Consider the following 19,035-nt stretch of genomic DNA (forward strand, 5'->3'; position numbering starts at 1 on the left):
GAAACACTCAGTAGCACACTGAGTGTAATCTGATCGGTCTGCGGACCGATCAGGAAACACTCAGTAGCACACTGAGTGTAATATGATCGGTCTTTGGACCGATCAGGAGAGGGTATTGCGAAGAGAAGAAGGAGGGGATCGGTCGTGGAGACCGATCCACCGGCAGTCTGATCGGTCTCCACGACCGATCAGACAAGATTCGGACCGATTAGGATATGCCCTAATCGGTCCATGGATCGGTCTGGTGACCGATCCACACACAATCAAATTTGTTGTTGTTTCTACGATTCCTCCACTGCATTTGATTTGCCTGATTCATGTGATATAACCCTCTGTGCTGTTAGCTTTTGAGTTTGCAGGATCACAAGTATCATTCCAAGATTAATTTCAAATTAAGTCCATAAGAGGAATACGACAAATGGCCTTTCTGCTGTGATTCGCGGCGCATGGTGCATTTGAAGCATTAACGACTACTGGTGTGATCTGGCTGCGATCCGCTTGACTCCTGGTGATTGGTTCGAGCTCAGAAGACACCAGTGAAGACTGTGATTTCATTGGTGTGAGTTAAGAGAACCAGGTAAGGAGGAAGAGGGATTGGCTGCAGTGATGATTCTGTGCAGTTTGACCACGATCCGTGACAGCGGAGGACAGGGGCTTAAGAAGCAGTAAAAAGCGAGAGGAAAGAACAAGAAAGCAAGAAAAAGAAAAACGTTCTGTTGATCGTTGTGGTGTGCTAAGTTCTTGAGCTCTCGGGTGAGAAACTGCTGTCTGTGAAATTCTCTGTTTCCACTGATCCTCGCGTGGTTGTAAGCTTTAGTTCATTCTTCTTTGCCACCGAGCTCTGTAAGTCTTGTGCTTTAACATATATATTTCTTGAGACTTTGTGGAGAGATTACTCCACCGAGAAGGAGAGCTTCATTAGCCGGAGTCATCCGGGGTGTGATCTACCGAAGATCAAGGACTCGTCCACCTTACGGACACGCCGAGGAGTAGGGGCAAGTTATCCCCGAACCTCGTAAATCAGTGTGTTAGTGTGCTTGTTTCTTCTTTGTTTTAGTTTCCTAATTCCGCTGTGCTAACAAGTTTTTTGTAGAAATTTGTGTTTAAGTTTTTAAGAGGCTATTCACCCCCCTCTAGCCATCTAAGATCCCAACAGATTCTGATGGCGCTTCTTTCCTTCGGGCCGCCTGAGCTTCCTCCACGTTGATATACTCGTTGGCCTTCTTTAGCATATGGTCGTAATCGCGGGGTGGCTTCCTGATGAGCGAGAGGAAGAAGTCCCCGTAGATAAGCCCTTGGGTGAAGGCGTGCATCATTATTTCGGACGAGACCGTGGGGATGTCCATGGCCGCCTGGTTAAAGTGTTGAATGTAGGTCCGAAGAGTCTCTCTCGGCCCTTGCTTCATAGAGAACAAACTGATGCTGGTCTTCTGATAGCGCCTGCTGCTCGCGAAGTGGTGGAGGAAGGTCGTCCTGAAGTCCTTGAAGCTTTGAATCGACTTGTCCGGCAACCTTCAAAACCAACGTTGTGCTGAGCCGGACAAAGTAGTGAGGAAGACTCGGCACTAAACTCCATCCGTGTACTGATAAAGGGTTGTCGCGTTGTCAAACTTGCCGAGATGGTCGTCTGGGTCTGTTGATCCGTTGAACTCGCCGATTGCCAAGGGTGCGTAGTGCCTTGGCAGACGGTCCTGCAGAATTGCTTCGGAGAATTGACAGTTGATCCGCTCGGGTGATGAGTCAGCTCGGGGCACTTTACCCTTTCTTGCATCCCGAGCGGGAGCTTCGTCTGAGGAAGACCGTTCTCGATTCGCATGCGCGATCTCAGAGGGCGTCTGGAACAAGGCCCGGTGGAATGGGAATGGCGCGGGTGGTGCCTCTACTTGCGTACTGGTAAAAACTTTGTTTTGACCCCATATGGAGAGTTGTTCCGAACGGTCTTCGTCAGCCGCTCGGCCTCCAGATGCTGAAGTTGCTTGTTGCGCCAGCCGCTCGGCTAGCGCCTTCTGTTGTTGCTCTATCATCTTGGCCGCTCGCGCCTGCACGAGCGCGCCAAGTTCCTCTTGGGAGAGCGTCACAGTGTGTTGGCGTCTAGCTTCTTCCATCTCCTTGACTCGGATTCAGGTGCGTTCCCACAAACGATGCCAATTTGATCCTATCCGAGTGCTGAGTCGATGGGCGTTGGAACGTGGCGCTCCTGTTGACTGGTCGAAGACTCCAAAGACGTAGATCCCTTGCCGCCATGAACCTGCAAACACAGTGCCGAGCCGGGGAGGGGTTCCCCGGCAATGACCCTCCGACGCTCAAGTCAAATCTCCGGCAGAAAGAAAGAAGTAGAGCAGAGAAAAAGCGAGAACTGTAGCTACAGTAATGAAGTGAGCATACCTCCGTCGAAGTCTGAGGGTCCTTATATAAGGCTCCCCAGAGGCGCGTGCATGCTCCCTGAGGCGTGCATGCTCCTCAAAGCGTACCCGGAATATATGTATTAGGAAAGCACGCCCGACACCCTACCTTAATAGCATGAGCATATCTCTGACGTGACAGTGGAAGTTTCCACCGTACAATTCCCTGTCCGACCAGGCCGCTGGCCATGCCTCTTGTCGTCGACACTGGTTCCTAGGAAGATCTCATCACTTGCTCCCTCAGTCTTTTACTAGGCCGATCGGAGGAACTGCTCGACTAGCGCCTTTCCCGGGCCGAGCGGAGGAACCACTCGGCTAGTACCTTTCCCAAGCCGAGTGGAGGTCCGTCGGCTAACGACCTTCACGTGGATGCCCGCTCGGCCGAATGCCGTGGCTACTGTTGGCTGAGCGGGATGGACGCTCGGCTTCCGTTTCTTTCGGCTTTGCCTGGTGAGCGTCGGAAACTCAGCGTCAGGCCGAGCTGTCGAAATGCCGGGTCGACCATTCCTCCTGCTGATCAGGAAGGTAATCCGTCCGGTTGAACGGCTGCCGGGTGTTGACCACTTTGTCCTCCTGCCGGGCGGGTCCCCCCTTACCACCGGATCACGCGATATTCACCCCCCCCTCTATTGTACTATTCCGATCCAACATGTACGATGGAAAAAAACTGTTGAAGTCGAGTGCAGATGTGTGCGTACCTGACCAAGGAAGAGGATCTCCCTTTTTATATAAAGTTACATACCTTTAGAGCCTGATTGTTGTCAGAGAATGTCGAGTGTCAGGGTTTGTCGAGTGAGAGAGGTTGTACGACGACCTCCTATTGGTAGAAGGAAGGTTCCACTTTCAGGGAGTGACATATCACTGAAATATTCCTTGGCATCTGGCGTTATTCTTTGATAGGAGGTTACGATTCTCTAACATTGTTGTCGCTTAGTGTTTTCTGTCCCGTCCAAGTTCAGCTACAACCAGCTAGGGACGACCGCTCAGATGTGCTACCAGGACTGAGTCTTGATAATGAGCTATGGTGAATCGACTGGGCTTTATCTAAGACTATGACGAGGGACCCATCTTTCATGATTTTACCGTTGAAGAACCGGTCGAGAGTTGTCTTAGTAAAAGTACTATCACCATCTATAAAGCCTAAGCTGGGAAATTTGATCAGTCTGGAGCAGGCCAGGAACTAGTCCAGGCTTTGTCTTACGTCTCAGATCTGGGGATTTGTTCTGCCTGTGACCGACCAAGAATTATGCGGCTGATAACACGAGACGGTCTAACTCCCGCCTTCCTTGATTATTGACTGTCATATCCTCTTAATTATTGATTGTATGTCCCCTTGACTTTTGATCTCCTAATTTTATCAGACCTCTCCTTTATGTACCGTATCAACCCAATGAAATGCTAATTAGATTGAGGGTTAAGTTATTTCAATCATTTCCTTATATTAAATAATGTTACCGTGGCGTTTAAATACTATAGAACATAAGTTAGGTTTTAGTGTGGATCACAAGCACCTTGGATACCAACCCTTCTGGAGAGAAATGGTTTTCCCCTAGAAGGACTTAATAAACTCGAAAATTTTAGACAATATGGGATAACTTAAGAAACATATCTAATTTCCGTAAGCTCATTCATTTTTTATTCTTCACACGTCGATCATCATGGAATAAATTTGAATAAACACCTCCAAGTTTGTCTTTTTAAAATGTTTGCTGGAGTTTTAAAATCACCAAAACACCTTTAGGGTTCTCTCTCTAACTATTAACAAAGCTAACATCATACAAACCATGGCATTATTTTATTAGTGTTGTGTCTACATTTTAAAATAAAAAATAAAAATTCCTCATTATTTTTTGTTCATATCTAGTTTTATCTCCTAAAGAAATCATGGCATATTTTATTACTTTTATCTCCTAGAAGACATTTAGTACATTGGCCAATTTCTATTTAGCTAAAATAACATAAGAAGTCAAAGCCATCATCTATTGACCGAGTCGATTCGCATCTGGTTGGTATGGTATGTTATTTTTTTTATCATCCTCATTTTTTAAATACATTTATTATCCTCTTTTTTTTAAGACGTCGTGTTATTATTTTTATATAAAAAAATCACTAATTGCCTTTTGAAAATAAGATATTAAAATTTTAATAGTAAATTAAAATATACATACATGAGTATGCTTATATAATAAATTAATATTGTCATGCTGATGTTTCCATACTCATGCCACAATGCGTATGCTTATATATACGCTGCGCTCGTTATTCTCCTTCCACCAAATTAAATTGTAGTTAAGATTTAAGATTATTTTTTTTTACTGCAAACAAGAGCGGAAATGGCTACTCGTCAAGCAATGTCTATTTGCGATCCCTCGCGGCGGTCAGGGAATTATCAGCCAAGCATATGGACGGACGAGCGTGTGCAATCCCTCACGGGTAACTCCACGGTAAGTATGCTTGTGAGCGTAGTCGTCGTCGGTCGATAGTCGAAATTTGTTATGTGTAACCTTTTGTTTTGTTTTCTGCAGGTACAACGAGAAGAGAATCGTGAGAGAATAAACGTACTAAAGGAGCAGACCAGGAATCTGATACGTGAGAAGCAACAAGTAGCAGAGCAGCTTCAACTGATCGACCACCTGCAGCAGCTCGGCGTGGCTTACCACTTCAAAGACGAGATTGTAGAAGTTTTAAGTCGTCTTCATGCTTCTTTAGACCATGTGAGCTCGCAGCTGAAGGATGATCTGCATGCCACGGCGCTGCTCTTCAGGTTCCTCAGAGCAAATGGTTTCTCTGTTTCACAAGGTAATTAATTAATCAATGATCGATCACTAATTAATATAATCAATCGCTTCACAATTGTGATCATGTGTCTGCAAAATTACTTAGATTTGTTCGAGACATTTAGAGACGAGATTGGAAACTTCGAAGCTCGCTGTGAGAACCAGATCAGAGGGCTTCTGAGTCTGTACGAAGCTTCCTACATCGAGAAGGAAGGAGAGACAGTGCTAAAGGAAGCCATGGATTTCGCGACTGAGCAGCTGAAAGAATTCATGGAGGAAGGATCTGTTCCTGAGTCTGGCGGTCTCAGAGATCAGGTAGCCCATGCGCTGCAGCTTCCACTGAATTGGCGGGTGGAGAGAGTGCAGCACAGGTGGTTCATTGAAGCATTCCGTGGAGACGACACCATCAACCCTCTCCTCCTGGAGTTTGCTAAGCTCGACTTCAATATGGTTCAGGACGCGTACAAGAGTGAACTCAGAGAGCTCTCCAGGTAAATTAACTGCATCTAATTAATCAAACTTTCGATGATTTTATAATAACAATTTCAAAGTTTAATTACTTTTTACATGCAGATGGTGGTCCGGGCTCGGGCTTTCAGAGAAGCTGCCATTTTCTAGGAACAGATTAACTGAGGGCTATCTGTGGACAGTTGGTTTCACTTATGAACCAGATAACCGGAGATGCAGAATGATAGACACAAAGGCAATCTGTTTTATTACAGTGATTGATGATATTTACGATGTTTATGGAACCTTGGATGAACTCCAGCTCTTTACTGATGTCGTCGACAGGTGACAGCAGCACATTCACCATCATCGTCAAGTCATGTATATATGTTTTATCACGACTACCGATCTAAGATCGAGTGAGTTTTGTTGCAGATGGGACTTAACTGCCATGGACAAACTTCCAGAGTACATGAAACTATGTTTCTTTGCACTCTTCAACATGGTGCACGAAGAAGGCTACTGGGTGATGAAGGAGAAAGGCTTGGACATTGTGCCTGGCTTAAAGAAAGAAGTAAATTAAATTATAAATACTATTTCAATTTTCTTCATTTTGCTTCTTTGTTATTAATCAGTTGTTGGTATATTAAATTTTCAGTGGGGAAATCTATGCAAAGCATACTTTGAGGAAGCAAAATGGTTCCATCATGGACAAACTCCCAAGCTCCAAGAGTACTTGGAGAATGGTTGGGTATCAATCTCTAATCCGATTATGCTATTTAATGCTTACTGCATGGGCAAAGACTTAACTGGAGAGGCCTTGAAAAATTTTCCTAGTTACTATCAGATCACACGCTCCTGCAGCACACTTGCTCGTCTTTACGATGATATGGGCACTTCCACGGTAATATATATATAAATATATATATATAATTTTTTTAAAATTTAGGGTTTAGTCTTTAGATTTAAAGTTTGGATTTTAGGTTATAGTATTAAAGCTAAAGAAATTTAAAAGAAAAATAAAAAAAATTATAGCACCTAAGTAGGATATCGAAATAATCACACCCATTGGAATATAATCAAACAATATTTACTTTACTTACCACAGGATGAGATAGAAAGAGGCGATGTGGCAAAATGTATTCAATGCTACATGCATGAGAAAGGTGTTTTAGAGGAAGTGGCACGTAGGGAGATAAGAGAATTAATACGGAAATATTGGAGAGAATTGAATGGATCTCTTAGTTGGGATTCTCCATTGGAAGAGTACTTCAAAAATATAGCAATCAACATCTCTCGGACGGCACACTTCTTTTATAATGATGGGGATGGATATGGCAAGTCGGATGGAGAAACTAAGTCTCAAATTATTTTGATGTTATTCGAACCTATCCAAATCTAGAAGGAATGCACACATGTTCTTGTACTCTTGTTGTTGTAGACGGGAGGATGGATACCGTCTTAATAAAATTTGTATTCACCTATCTATATATAATGTTTTATCCAATTAAATAAATGGAAAGTTTTCTATTTTAATTTTTGAGAGGAAAATTGTAACTTTTTTTTAGAGGTAAATGTTAAATTACAATATTTCCATCTAAGTAGAAAAATTCCTGCTCTCCCAAACAAGCGAAGAGGGGTAAGAAGGAGCAAAACGAGCAAAGTTATGCATCACAAAATTTATGGATCGTCTAACATATTCTAAGTTTATGGCTTGTGTCGCATCCATAAGTCTTTGAATTACCCGAATACGAGACCCTATGTAATGAAGGTATTCATCAACCCCGTTACTGCTTATACGATGATTAATGAGTTAGAAACAATTCGAAATCTTGGCAGCCCTCGCGAATAAGCAAACCTTGTTGGAGTGAGTTAGGAAAGATAATCACTGAGTTGACAACATTCAATTTTTTACTGTAATTAATTAGGAATATAATCTCTAAATTATGGTAGGGTATACAGTATTAATTAATATTTAATTAGCATTTAATTTTTACTATAATTCATATTATGTTGTATCATTATATAATGTATGTTTTCTCGGTGAATAAAGCATGACTTCTACCTAAAGGTTTGACATGGTATCAGAGCCAGGTTCAACCTCTACCATGGCTGTCGAAATTCCTTCAACCGACCTAACCACTCAATCCAATTAACTCGGCAGCCATATTACCTTCGGATCTGACATAGCTATATAGCTCCGATAGGCGTAAAGCGGGATGACTCCAACTATGCTTTATGGTCCCAGGTGGTTGAAATGTATATCTCAGGCAAAGATAAACTGGGATATATCAATGGAGATTTCCCTCAGCTAGCCCTGGCCGATCCTACCTTTCGACGATGGCGTACTGAGAATGTTGTTCTCAAAGGTTGGCTAATCAACTCTATGGATGCTTCCCTTATTGGGAATTTTATTAGCTTCCCAACCGCGAAATCGATATGGGACGCCCTGACCACGACTGTAAAATACCGAAAAAGAGCGAATAACCATAAGAAATTTTTTCAAATTTTTTAGAAATTTTTAGGAGCTCGTATGACGAGTTTACGGGGATAAATATTAGGCCCCGGGAAAGCCTGTTTAGGCTACCCCGTTTTGGTGAGGAAATGTTGATTTTTTATTTATTTTCTTTTTCTTTTATTTTTCTCCGCCTCCTTCCCGCGTGCCCGAGCTCCTCTCATGCCGATTTGCCCTAACCAACGACGGTTTCCCCCCTCGCGATTTAAAGTCATCCCATTCCTCTTCTCGATCATCTTCCTCCAATCACAGCCGACGTTGATGCCCTAGCCTCTCCACCGCCGTGCCCTAGTCTTCCTTCTCGCCGCGAGCCACAGTGTTGAACGCCTCCCCTCTACTCTAGATCGCCAACCCCGCTGACCTCGTCGCGCCTCCTAGCACTGTCGCCGGCCACCAGGTCCGACCCAGCGCCGTCGTCGCCTGTGCCCTAGCATCGGCGACTGAGCCTTGTTCCTTGATTCTTCTTGCAGTCGATGCCGTTGGAGCCCTAGTTCTTTCCCTGCGTGCCACTGCCGAGCGCGACCATGCTTCTTCCCTCTGTCCTTGGCGTCTCGACCCATCGTCTCCTCTCGGCCTCGATCACGCCGGTGCAGAGGCTCTTCATCGCTGGCGCAGGGCCACCACAGCCAGCAAGGTGAGTTGGTTGTACTTGGAACATTTGGTTGAACTCTTGATTTTTCCCTTCTAATATGGTCTAGTAGGTGTAGGGTTTCAGTGGATCTAGATTGTGGGGTTGTTCTTGGATCCGGCAGTCACTCCTTCCAGCAACCAACAGCAGTCACTCCTTCCAGCAACCAACAGCCCTAGTTGGGCAGCAATTCTTTGATTCCAGCTTGTTTCCAGCAGCATCCCTGGCTGTGATTTGAGGTAAGACGTAAGAATTTGAAATATTTTGTAGGTGATTGCTAGTTATGTTAGCAAGAAGTGTTAATTTTAGGTAGGGTGAATGATCATATTGATTAGGGTTCCTGGTAAACAAGGATTTGGGTTTAGCTATTTTGTTTACAATAAAACTTAGCTAAACTGTTGGTCCCTTTGGAGGCCGGCAAGAGGGGAGGGGTGAATTGCCCTACAAAATAAAACTCTAACCTTTCTCGGATTTCAACTATATAATGAACACTTGTAATAAATAAATAAAAGAGACTAAGTAAAGAAAAGCAGACACAAGAGTTTTACTTGGTTTGCAATCAGGGGATTGCTAATCCAAGGAATGTAAGCGCACTATCTGATTCTCCTCTGGGAGGAGTAGCCTCTTTACAACGTTGACGGCACAAATGAAAAGAACAGAATTGAAAGCACAGAAGGAATTGATTACAAGTGAGTTGTTCTTAAGCTTCTGGACCAAGACTATATTTATAACCTTGGTCGGAGCACCTGGAAGAGTTCCGAGCGCCCTGGGGGGATAAAACTTATCCCCCAACGTTCAGATCGAGTCAAAACTCGATCTGGTCAATTTTAGTGCTCCGGGCGCCCCGGAGGGTTCCGGGCGCCCCGGAGGGCTCCGGGCGCCCCGGAGGGCTCCAGGCGCCCTGGACTACTCCGGGCGACCTGGAGCCCAAAGTCAACAATGTTGACTTTTTTTGCCTTCGGTTCAGCTCGTCTCGGTACGGGTCTTGTTCGCTCCGGCTCCGCTAGCTTGGGTGATCTCGGCCATCCGGAATAGGGCTCACCCGAACCCATGTTCCGGCCTTCTCCTCGAGCAGCCTTCCTTCCCGGTTTCTCGTCCCTCGAACGCCGCGCACGTTCTTCTCGTCCACCGGTGTACTCTTCCGCGGTCACCTCGTCCCTCGGACGCACCGAGCCCGTCGGCTCTCTCCCGTGCCGTCCTTCTCGCTAGCCGCGTCTTCCGCTCGACTTCCTGTGTTCCTAAGCTCCTGCACACTTAGACACAAGGGTTAAACAAACGCAGGACCTAACTTAGCTTGTTTGATCACATCAAAACACCTTGGGGTTCCAACAATCTCCCCCTTTTTGATGTGAGCAACTCAAGTTAAGTTAGGGTAAACATATGCAATAAAAATAATTTGTATTCAAATAAGTCCAAGTATTTTTCAAATGAAAAATTATATTACCTCCCCCTAGACTTAACATACTTCTCCCCCTTTGATCACATAAAAATTGGGGTTATAAACAAGTCTAAGGTAAATTCAAACAAAACTTTGAGTGTAAAAAAAAAATCTAAGTAAAGACATTCTTCAGAATTTTTCTTTCGAGAAAAAATTTAAGAAAAACATTTTTCAGATAAAAACAGTCATAAGTGTTAAAAAAGATTTTAAGTTTGAAACTTAACATCCCCAAAAAAAATTCTACGTTAATATTCATAAGAAACACTTCTAAGTCAATTTTAAGAAAAATTATAAGGCAATATTATGATAAAAAATTCTAAGATAACTTTCATAAAAAAAATTTCTAAGTCAATTTTTATAAAAATTTTATGATAAAAAATTTCTAAGAATTTTTTTTAAAAATATTTTCTAACACAAATTGAATAAATCTTTTAAAACATTAGGTAATTTAAATTAATGCTTTTTCAGTTAGTCAATTAAACTTTTCATTTCGATACTTGGCTTCCAGGTCGTGGCGAGGCACTAGGCCTTCTTGGTTATTGGAGCAACAACCACTTCCTTAGACAAAGCCTCATAAAGAAATTAGTTGTTTAATTTCCTTGCTGAAAATGCTAAGTCTGACTTTAATTTTAAATTAAACAGGTTTTTGGAACCCAGTAGAGGTTCCTACCTACAGGATTAACCAAGTATTTCCTAAGTATATAGATTTTTGATATATTTCTAATTTGACTTTGATGAAATCTATAATACCAATTTAAACCTCTATAATTTCTAAAGGTAGAAATATTTGAACCATTAGATTTTTTCAATATTTTTATTTCTTCTTTTAGTTTTTCATTTTCAATTTTCAATTTTCAATTTTTCAAAATCCTCTATAAGACATGATTTTGCCAAAATTCTTTTTGTTTCTAGAATTTCATTTTCTAATTTGGTATTTTTATTTTCTAATTTATACATGGATTTAGTCATAGCTTTGATACCAAAATAAAGTTCATCAGGGGGTAAGAGGCATACCTCACTTACCATATCAGACTTGAAGCCTGAATCTCCCCCTGCTTCGCTACTTCCATCTGAGGTCACTCCCCCTTCATCGATGCTGGGTTCTGATGTATTTTGTCCTTCGTAGCTTGCCATTAGTGCTATCCTGGCATATTCTTGAGCTTCTAATTCGGATGAAGAAGTGTCGTCCCAAGTTGCTTTTAGGTTGTGTTTCTTGGGTGTCTTCATTTTGACCTTCTAGAGTTCTGGGCATTCTTCCCTTAGGTGTCCCTCCTTCTGACACTGGTAGCACCGTACCTTTCTTCTACCTTTTTGATTCTTTTTATTCTGCATTTTAAATTTATTAGATCTAAAAAACTTTTTAAAGTTTCTTACCATGTACGCTTCTTGATCGTCTTCGGAGTCTGACTCGGGTTCATCCTTGTTAGTTGCGTTCAACGCCATAGTCTGGGTTGTGTCCTTTGATATCTCTGCATATCTAGTTTCGTGTAATTCAAGGGTAGAAAACAACTCTTCTAAAGTGCTTACCTCCAGGTCTTTTGAGATGTAGTAAGCATCGACGATTGATGTCCACTCCGGAGTTCTTGGAAACGCGTTGAGCGCGTAGCGTATAGTGTCCCGGTTTGTTACCGTTTCACCAAGGTTTTCGAGACCAGTAACTAGTTCTTTTACCTTTGCATGTAGACCGGCTACTTTCTCACCTTTCTCCAGACGGATGTTCATCAGTTTGTTGCGGAGGATGTCCCTTCTAGCGAGTTTTGCTTCGGACGTGCCTTCTTGGAGTTCCAAGAACTTCTCCCAAAGTTCTTTAGCAGATAAATAGTTTCCGATGCGGTTGACCTCTTGATGCAGTAACACGCTCAGCAGGTGATGTTCCGCACGGCTGTTTGCTACCGACTCATTTTGCTCCTTCTTTGTCCAATCGCTCTCTTCATTTTCTTTTCCATCTTTATCTATTGGAGCTACAAAACCATATTTCATAATAAACCGAATTTCAAATCTGTTTTTAGGAATACCTCCATACGACGCTTCCAGTCTGCGAAGTTCCCCTCGAATTTTGGTGGAACAATGCTTGGTCCGGCCATCTTGTTGCTTCGATCGACGGTTAGTCCTCCTGAAGCGCGCCTTGCTCTGATACCACTTGTTGGTCCCTTTAGAGGCCGGCAAGAGAGGAGGGATGAATTGCCCTACAAAATAAAACTCTAACCTTTCTCGGATTTCAACTATATAATGAACACTTGTAATAAATAAATAAAAGAGACTAAGTAAAGAAAAGCAGACACCAGAGTTTTACTTGGTTTGCAATCAGGGGATTGCTAATCCAAGGAATGTAAGCGCACTATCTGATTCTCCTCTGGGCGGAGTAGCCTCTTTACAACGTTGACAGCACAAATGAAAAGAACAGAATTGAAAGCACAGAAGGAATTGATTACAAGTGAGTTGTTCTTAAGCTTTTGGACCAAGGCTATATTTATAGCCTTGGTCGGGGCGCCTGGAAGAGTTCTGGGCACCCTGGGGGGATAAAGCTTATCCCCCAACGTTCAGATCGAGTCAAAACTTGATCTGGTCAATTTTACTGCTCAGGGCGCCCCGGAGGGTTCCGGGCGCCCCGGAGGGCTCCGGGCGCCCTGGACTGCTCCGGGCGCCCTGGAGCCCAAAGTCAACAATGTTGACTTTTTTTGCCTTCGGTTCAGCTCGTCTCGGTACGGGTCTTGTTCGCTCCGGCTCTGCTAGCTTGGGTGATCTCGGTCATCCGGAATAGGGCTCACCCGAACCCATGTTCCGGCCTTCTCCTCGAGCAGCCTTCCTTCCCGGTTTCTCGTCCCTTGAACACCGCGCATGTTCTTCTAGTCCACCGGTGTACTCTTCCGCGGTCACCTCGTCCCTCGGACGCACCGAGCCCGTCGGCTCTCTCCCGTGCCGTCCTTCTCGCTAGCCGCATCTTCCGCTCGACTTCCTGTGTTCCTAAGCTCCTGCACACTTAGACACAAGGGTTAAACAAATGCAGGACCTAACTTAGCTTGTTTGATCACATCAAAACACCTTGGGGTTCCAACATAAACCACATGATTTATTACAGAATTCGGATTCAGGACGAGCACTTCGACATAGAGGTTGATTAGCTCGATCTATATTGGAAGCGGGTGCCTTGACTTATCTTTTAGATATGTCATTTGATATGCATAGTAATTTTTAACAAGTAATAATAATTATGTTTCTTATCTGCATCAGTTTGTCACTACCGGATACCTGTTACATGCTTGTTTTTGCTTACTTGTTATGCATTCCTTGTTAGTACCCACCTGATTTTATATGCTTATAGAGGTAGTGACATAACCATGTCTTATTATGTTCAGGACCTAGGTTTTTATACCATATCTACCCTGTGTACCTAGACCATTGATTGGATCTATTTATCCTATGGCACACATTATGTAGAGATGGACAGGATCAGGATATTTCCATGCTTAGTGTCATGCACCATCCCGCATGGTTACATGTTGTGCGATAGTCGGCTTCATTATTGTTGAGCACATCGCCAGTTACATAGATCTGCACACACCACCACTCATGGGTTAGTGGTATGTCAGGTAGGGTGTGTGGCAGTTCTGCTGTTAGGCTCCGCTGGTCCGATGACTCAGCGTGGTAGCCGGCAGACAGTTCTGCTCTGTTAGGCTCCGCTGGTATGGTGACGCAGCGTGGTAGCCGGCAGACAGTGTTGCTCTGTTTGGCTCCATTGGTCCGCTCATGGGTAGTGTGACGTAGAGTGGTAGCCGGCAGGGATCCCTCCTCTGGACTGGCTCAGGGAGATGAGAGCATTGCGGTCCCCCACTTATGATTTGGGATAGGAGGATAGGTGTACTCCGACAGCATCCCGTCCACTTGGTCACTCAGGAGCAGTGATGGCAGAGTGCATGATTGTTACAACCCTACCCACTCGGTCTCACCATCGTGTGTGAGACGGCTGGCTGACAGTTGGGGTGACCAGGACATGTCATTGACATCATACGCATTGATGTATTTATTACTTGTGTTGGCTGCATTTATTTACTGCATATTGGGTGGATGCATATGTTTGACATGCATATAGGATTTCGATACCTCTCAGTTAATTATCCATACACCAGGTCCTGGTTAGTACAGTTGTTCTCCTATTTATTTCAGTTGCATTTATCCTTCTTATATCAGGAGACTGTACGCATGATTAGTGTTATTTGTTATATTTCTCACTATGCATGTTAGTAGTTACCCGCTGAGGAGTTGACTCACCCCGTTGATATTACTATTTCAGGTTGAGGCTGTTTGGAGATCTCTAGTCGCTAGTCCCCCTGCAGATCTCAAGGATGTGTGTTTTATCTTTTGGTTTTTCTTATTATACTATCTAAACTGTGTTCAGACTTGTTCTGGATTTGCCACTTGGATCTTGTATGGTCCTTTATTATCATTGTGATTTGTATTTTATGGGTGTAGTTGAGGAGGATATTTGAAAGGATTTTTCTTATCGTTGCATTAGTTTAGTTTTACTATTAAACTACGTGGGGTGTTTGCTTTACTTTTATTGTTATTGTTCCGGCCGTGTTGGCCGAGATATATGTGGCCCTGAGGGTATTGTAGAAAGTTTCAAATTGTCATCCGTACAGGGGAGATGCTATCAAAATTTCTTTTAGAAGGGACTACCTAGGGCGTGACAACGACATACTTTGACGGTAGCGACACCTCTCAAGTGTATGATCTTCGCTGTCGGGTGACATGACTTAAACAAGTTGGTGGTTCTCTAGAGAAGTTTTATTCAGTTCTTCAAGGACTTTGGTGAGAAATTGATTTTTGATAACCAAATCCGATGGAATGTCCCGGTGATATTCAGCGGTATAATTCCTTGGTTCAAGAAGACTGCGTTTCTAGAGTATATCCCCAAAATGAATTTGGTAATTCTGAATAACTCATCATTGAACTAACCATTTCCATAAGAGTCCTATTCCTTTGTTCTGCCACACCATTCTATTAGGGTGTACCAGGTGCAGACATTTGGGATTGAATCCCGACCTCTAATAAGTAATTCCTAAACTCTCCTAAGAGGTACTCGCCACCACGATCAGACCGTAGTGTCTTGATACTTTTACCATGACATTTCTCCACATCAGCCTTGTATTTTTTGAACTTATCAAAGCACTCAGACTTGTGGCACATCAAGTAAATGTACTCATATCTCGAATAGTCATCTATAAAAAAGATAAAATATTCGAAACCACCTCTCGCCTAGATAGTCATAGGTCCACAAATCAGAATGAACCAATTCCAACACATCTTTGGCTCTATACCCCTTGGCCTTAAAAGGTCTCTTGGTCATTTTTCCTTCCAAGCAAGATTATATGTTTGGTTCATTTCCGAATGTTGCTTTCTCTTATTAGAATTAGAAGATGTGTTATTAATTTTCATTTGTTGCGTCGTGGGAGTTATTGGATTTAGAGTGTACAAATTGTCAACCAATGTACCAGAATAGATAACCACCCTATTTTTCTTGATAACTACTTTGTCATCAAAAGAAATAGAATATCCATCCATAAATAATCTAGAAACTAAAATCAAGTTCTTTCTAAAAGATGGTACGTAAAGATAATTTCTCAAAATTAAAGTTTTATTCCTATCGAAAGATAATAAAACATCTCCCACTGCAACAGCCGCCACTCTCATAGCATTGCCCATGTAGACGGTGATTTCTCCTTCATGTAGTCGTCGGGTTTCCTGGAACCCTTGCAATGAATTACAGACATGATCAATGGCTCACATATCTACATACCAGGTACCGGTAGATAACACCACTAAACATGTTTTGACAACTAATGAATAAGATACACCTTCATTGTTCTCGTTTCTGCGAGGACAGTCCAAGTTTTATTTCCAATTAATATAATTGGGACCAGTGAGTTTGTTTTCTTTTAAAATAATAGCGAGAGGATTGAAAGCCATTTTGAAATCCTAAGAATCATAAAATAAGATATTTGGTCAAAACTTTAGAATTTAAAATAATATTGATCCCTCAAACAATATAATTTAAATTCACCAACACCTCAAAATACCGTGAATTTAATATGCCACGATAGTGTGGACGTATACTAATTTAAACATTTGTAAGAGGAGGTTTTACCCATTAATTTTATTATCTTGTCAACCTAACTTTATGACAAATAAAATTAATAGTTGATTTGTCTTCGGTCACACAAAATAATAGCAGTGACTCCGATGGGGAGGATACTATTAAATGCGCCTAAGTGTATACCATTACTTGATACTTAGTCCATTAATTTGGATTGTTCCCCTTCAGATGGAGAAGATCACACAAAACTAAATAATTTCCTATAATCATCCATAGAGGAAGTTTGATCTAGTGATCTGCAAACAAACTCATCCGATGTGGAGGAAGACACTTAAAGCCAACGCGCAAGTTTGAATGCATCACTTACAAACCAGTAATGGAGACCATGGAATTTATTTAAATAAACCCTCTCCCACTTAGTTATTTAAACGAGGAATTTTAACATGCACATATAACACACATGAACACAAAAGCATACACATCACAACACATAAAGACAATAAATATGAAAAAATAATTTTCCAACTATTATGACCTCATCCATAGTTGTCCTCCGAATGCCGCTGACCCTAGCCGCCACCAATGGGTCATGTCGTCGCGTCTATCTTGCTTCCTTTTTCGCTGCGCCTTTGGTCCTCAAATAGCACCACGCCTTGCAAGGATACGATCCGCGACAAAAATAAAATTTTACATTTATCGATCCTATATTCCATATGGGAATGTACATGTAATCTAGATCGAACAGAATGTAAAATCCTAAAACTAATACAGGTCCTGCTGTATTTAATAATTACAATCATGCACACACAACAATCTCGACATGCCCGAGGGTTCAAATCACACACAAGCACACAAAAGCCATAATAGTTGGATCTAGGATGCCTGCAACCACAGAGTTAATCTATCTATCACATCCTACTATTATCCGACCTAAACTTATGTATGAACAGTGCATAATTTAATCGAAAACCAAACACATAGAGGCAGAAAACTAGCTCTGATACCACTTGAAGGGTGCTACTCGGAATACCGTTCTGTTTCCCCTATACAAAAATTTGTACTTGCCCAGAATGTTTCCTAGCAACCCATATGCTCTTCAGAAGTTAAACTTGGATTGGAAACGGAACTTAACATCTTTACTCCAAGTTCATTTTTCAAAGTTAAACTTGGATTGGAAATGAAACTTAACATTTTTACTCCAAGTTCAACCCTTGTGTTCTTCAGAAGTTAAACCATATTACAGAAGTTGATTAAATATTTATTTCAAGGATTGGCTTCCAGGTCGTTGGCGAGGCACTAGGCCTTCTTGGTTATGGGATCATCCACCACTTCTTAGACAAAGCCTTTCAAAGAAATTGAATATTTAAACTTCTCACAGTAACTTAGGTTTAACTACAGAGATCTCAATCAAAGCACAAGATCGAAACACAAAACTGAAGCACAAAAATGAAAACACAAAATCGCTAGCCTCTTGTGTTGGTATTTCAGGATCCATACAAAGAAAACAAAACTTGTTGTGCTGCGGAAAAAATAACTAGTTGTACCTTTCTTTGTAGACAAAAACCTCTTGATCTTCTGCCGTATTCCTCTCCTCTTCTTGGACGTCGTGTGGGCAACGATCTACCAAGACAAAAACACCCGAACCCCTTTTGTTTCCAAGCCGCCTACCACCAAAAGATGAAAAGAAAGGAACGCCTCCTCCTTCTTCTTCTCCTCTAAACCGCCGGCCACCAAGGTGCTTCGTCTCTTTATTTTCTTTTCCTCCAAGCTCCGCCCACCAAGAGAAGATGGGACGCCGGCCCTAGAGGGAAGAAGAAAAGAAGTGGGGTGCCGACCCTAGAGGAAAGAAAAGAAAAATTGGGCGTCGACCTTAAGGGAAAGGAGAGGGCTTTTAGTTGTGGAGAAAAACTTATCACTTCTTAATTGAATTGTTGATTTTTGTGGCACAACCTCCTCTCCTTTTATAACCCTTTGCTCCAGATAAAAAAGGAGAAAAAGTAATAGATTTTTGTTTAGAAAAAATCTCTAGAAAAGAATTAACATAATTCTTATTAGAAAAAGTTCTTAAGAAAGAATTAGTATAATTCTTTTTAGAAAATTTCTAAGAAAGAATCAACATAATTCTTTTTAGAAAAATCTCTAGGAAAGAATCAACATAATTCTTTTTAGAAAGATCTCTAGGAAAGAATTAACATAATTCTTTTTAGAAAAATTTCTTAGGAAATAATTAATATAATTTTTTTTAGAAAATTTCTAAGAAAGAATCAATGTAATTCTTTTTAGAAAAATCTCTAATTCTGTTGAGAAAAAATCTCTCCTTTTTTTTTTTCTTTTTCTTTTCTTTTCTTTTGGTTTGGCTGGCCCCTTGCTTGGGCACCAAGCAAGGCTTGGCCACCCCCTTTCTTGGGTAGGAAGCAAGGCTTGGCCGACCCCTTGCTTGGGCACTAAGCAAGGATGTGACCGACCCCTTTCTTGAGTAGGAAGCAAAACCAAAAAGGGTGAATGCAAGGCTTTATAGAGGCTACAACAGGGATCGATAAGAGGAATTGGTTTTGACCTCCTGATGGACTTGAGCTTTCTGTGTTCGACCTGAACACCTAACTCAAGTTCATCAATAATAACTCATACCACTAAAGAGTTATTATTGAACTACCGCACCAATCCCATATTGCAATATGGACTTCTACTTATCATGAGTGCACTAGTCTCCCTGTGTTTAAGATATCGTATGTCC

At 42.1% G+C, this 19,035-nt stretch overlaps 1 protein-coding gene across 1 annotated transcript; it reads left to right on the forward strand.

Annotated features, from left to right (window-relative positions):
- The first annotated feature begins 4,698 nt into the window (after nt 1–4,698).
- LOC122034836 (terpene synthase 10-like) lies at nt 4,699–7,162 on the forward strand. Its single transcript, XM_042594192.1, has 7 exons — nt 4,699–4,846; nt 4,928–5,201; nt 5,286–5,670; nt 5,753–5,971; nt 6,062–6,200; nt 6,285–6,530; nt 6,735–7,162. Exons 1-7 carry the CDS (start codon nt 4,736–4,738, stop codon nt 7,026–7,028), a joined length of 1,668 nt encoding a protein of 555 aa, XP_042450126.1. The 5' UTR covers nt 4,699–4,735; the 3' UTR covers nt 7,029–7,162.
- Nucleotides 7,163–19,035: the final 11,873 nt, after the last annotated feature.

Source organism: Zingiber officinale, chromosome 11B, assembly GCF_018446385.1.
Source record: "Zingiber officinale cultivar Zhangliang chromosome 11B, Zo_v1.1, whole genome shotgun sequence".
Classification (NCBI taxonomy): Eukaryota; Viridiplantae; Streptophyta; class Magnoliopsida; order Zingiberales; family Zingiberaceae; genus Zingiber; species Zingiber officinale.